Source organism: Charadrius vociferus, unplaced genomic scaffold, assembly GCF_000708025.1.
Source record: "Charadrius vociferus isolate BGI_N301 unplaced genomic scaffold, ASM70802v2 scaffold779, whole genome shotgun sequence".
Classification (NCBI taxonomy): Eukaryota; Metazoa; Chordata; class Aves; order Charadriiformes; family Charadriidae; genus Charadrius; species Charadrius vociferus.
Window position 1 is genome coordinate 233684 of NW_009650166.1, and position 1345 is coordinate 235028.

Genomic DNA, 1345 nt, shown 5'->3' on the forward strand with positions numbered 1-1345 from the left:
GCTTTGGGTACAAGCCGGTAGCCCTTAGCAGCGTGTCTGGTCAAGTTTAGGAAGCTACACTGACTAAGATCTCATAAATGGCTTTGACTTCGCGCCCCACCAAATTGAGGTATGTTCCACGAACCTTATTAAACATGTGGAGCCAAAGAACCAGAGGGGAGTAGCCCCACGCAGTCATCGTCAACAGCGTCTCACTGATGCGAGATGACTATCGGGAAAGGACCACGTAGTAAATTTTGATACATTCCTTTATTTCAGTGCAAAAAACCATGGCAATACACATCTCGTGCATCTGCAGAGCTTGGCTTCCTCCCTCATCTCTAAGGAGGAATTTCAACCTTTGGTAACACGGCAGAAGAGTGGGATGTAACGAGGCTGGCTGATGCCACAGCTGCCGTCTCCATTGCACTCATGCTGGAATCAGCACCTCTGAAACTGGTGTGGGATTAACAACAAGCCTCCATGCCTTAAATACTGGATTTGGAAGTCTCCTCTGCTCTGATCAACATATTTCCCTGCCTTCTTCTGTCCCTAATGCCACTAGGCATTGAGGCTCTCTCATCAGGCCACAAAATACCTGGGTAATAAAGAAAGCAGGTATTGGCATCCAGCCGATTCTGCAGCTGAATTATTGTGGGCGCTCTCTTTCGCGTGTTCAATGGGGCATGAGATGACATAACAAGAAAGCGTCCGTCAGATCAGGATAACACAGAGAAGTACTTTAATATACCTTCACCACAGACTGTCAGGTTTTATTAGAAATCGGGATTTCTCTCCTATCGTAGCAACTGGATGCTGGACACAAGTGAGCGTTAGCTTCAAAACTTACAGGACATTTCCCCCATGCTAAAATCAAATGCGAACGCAGCCTCGCCTGCACAGAGACAGAAGCACGGTGTTCTAGAAGACACTTCCACATGACATCAGTATATTAAAAGATGAAGAATAAAGATACTGTATTGCACTAAACATGCAGGTTCCACATTGGGTTCTCGGAAACAGGGGAGCGTTTCGCTTTGTCCAGTGTGTTGAACACAGAAGAGCAAAGATCCCAGTGTATATTCTCCAGGTTGGTCACTTTTCCAGCTGTTGATCTTGCACTTGGTCCACCTTCAGTCTAGGGAAGGAACTCTTGCAAAAGAAGCCAAATCCATCAAGAAAGCATGCACATGTACGAAAGCATCAAGCACACACTGGAACCCACTCACATGTAGCCAGGATAGACACAGCTGTGAGGTGCCCCAGCACAGGTACTGCCCTACATGTATTAGAAAGTCATTTTCTAGGAGATGCCACTGTCAAGGACTGGGCTCAACTACTCCCTGTGACACCTACAGGGGAAAGA

The 1345-nt window shown here is 46.8% G+C and overlaps 1 protein-coding gene across 1 annotated transcript in view; it reads right to left on the reverse strand.

Annotated features, from left to right (window-relative positions):
- Positions 1-651: 651 nt before the first annotated feature.
- NSF (N-ethylmaleimide-sensitive factor) overlaps positions 652-1345 on the reverse strand; it is a 70329-nt gene continuing 69635 nt past the window's right edge. The window contains 1 exon segment of the mRNA XM_009892410.1: positions 652-1131. Coding sequence (XP_009890712.1) covers positions 1113-1131 — 19 coding nt within the window. The 3' untranslated portion in view covers positions 652-1112.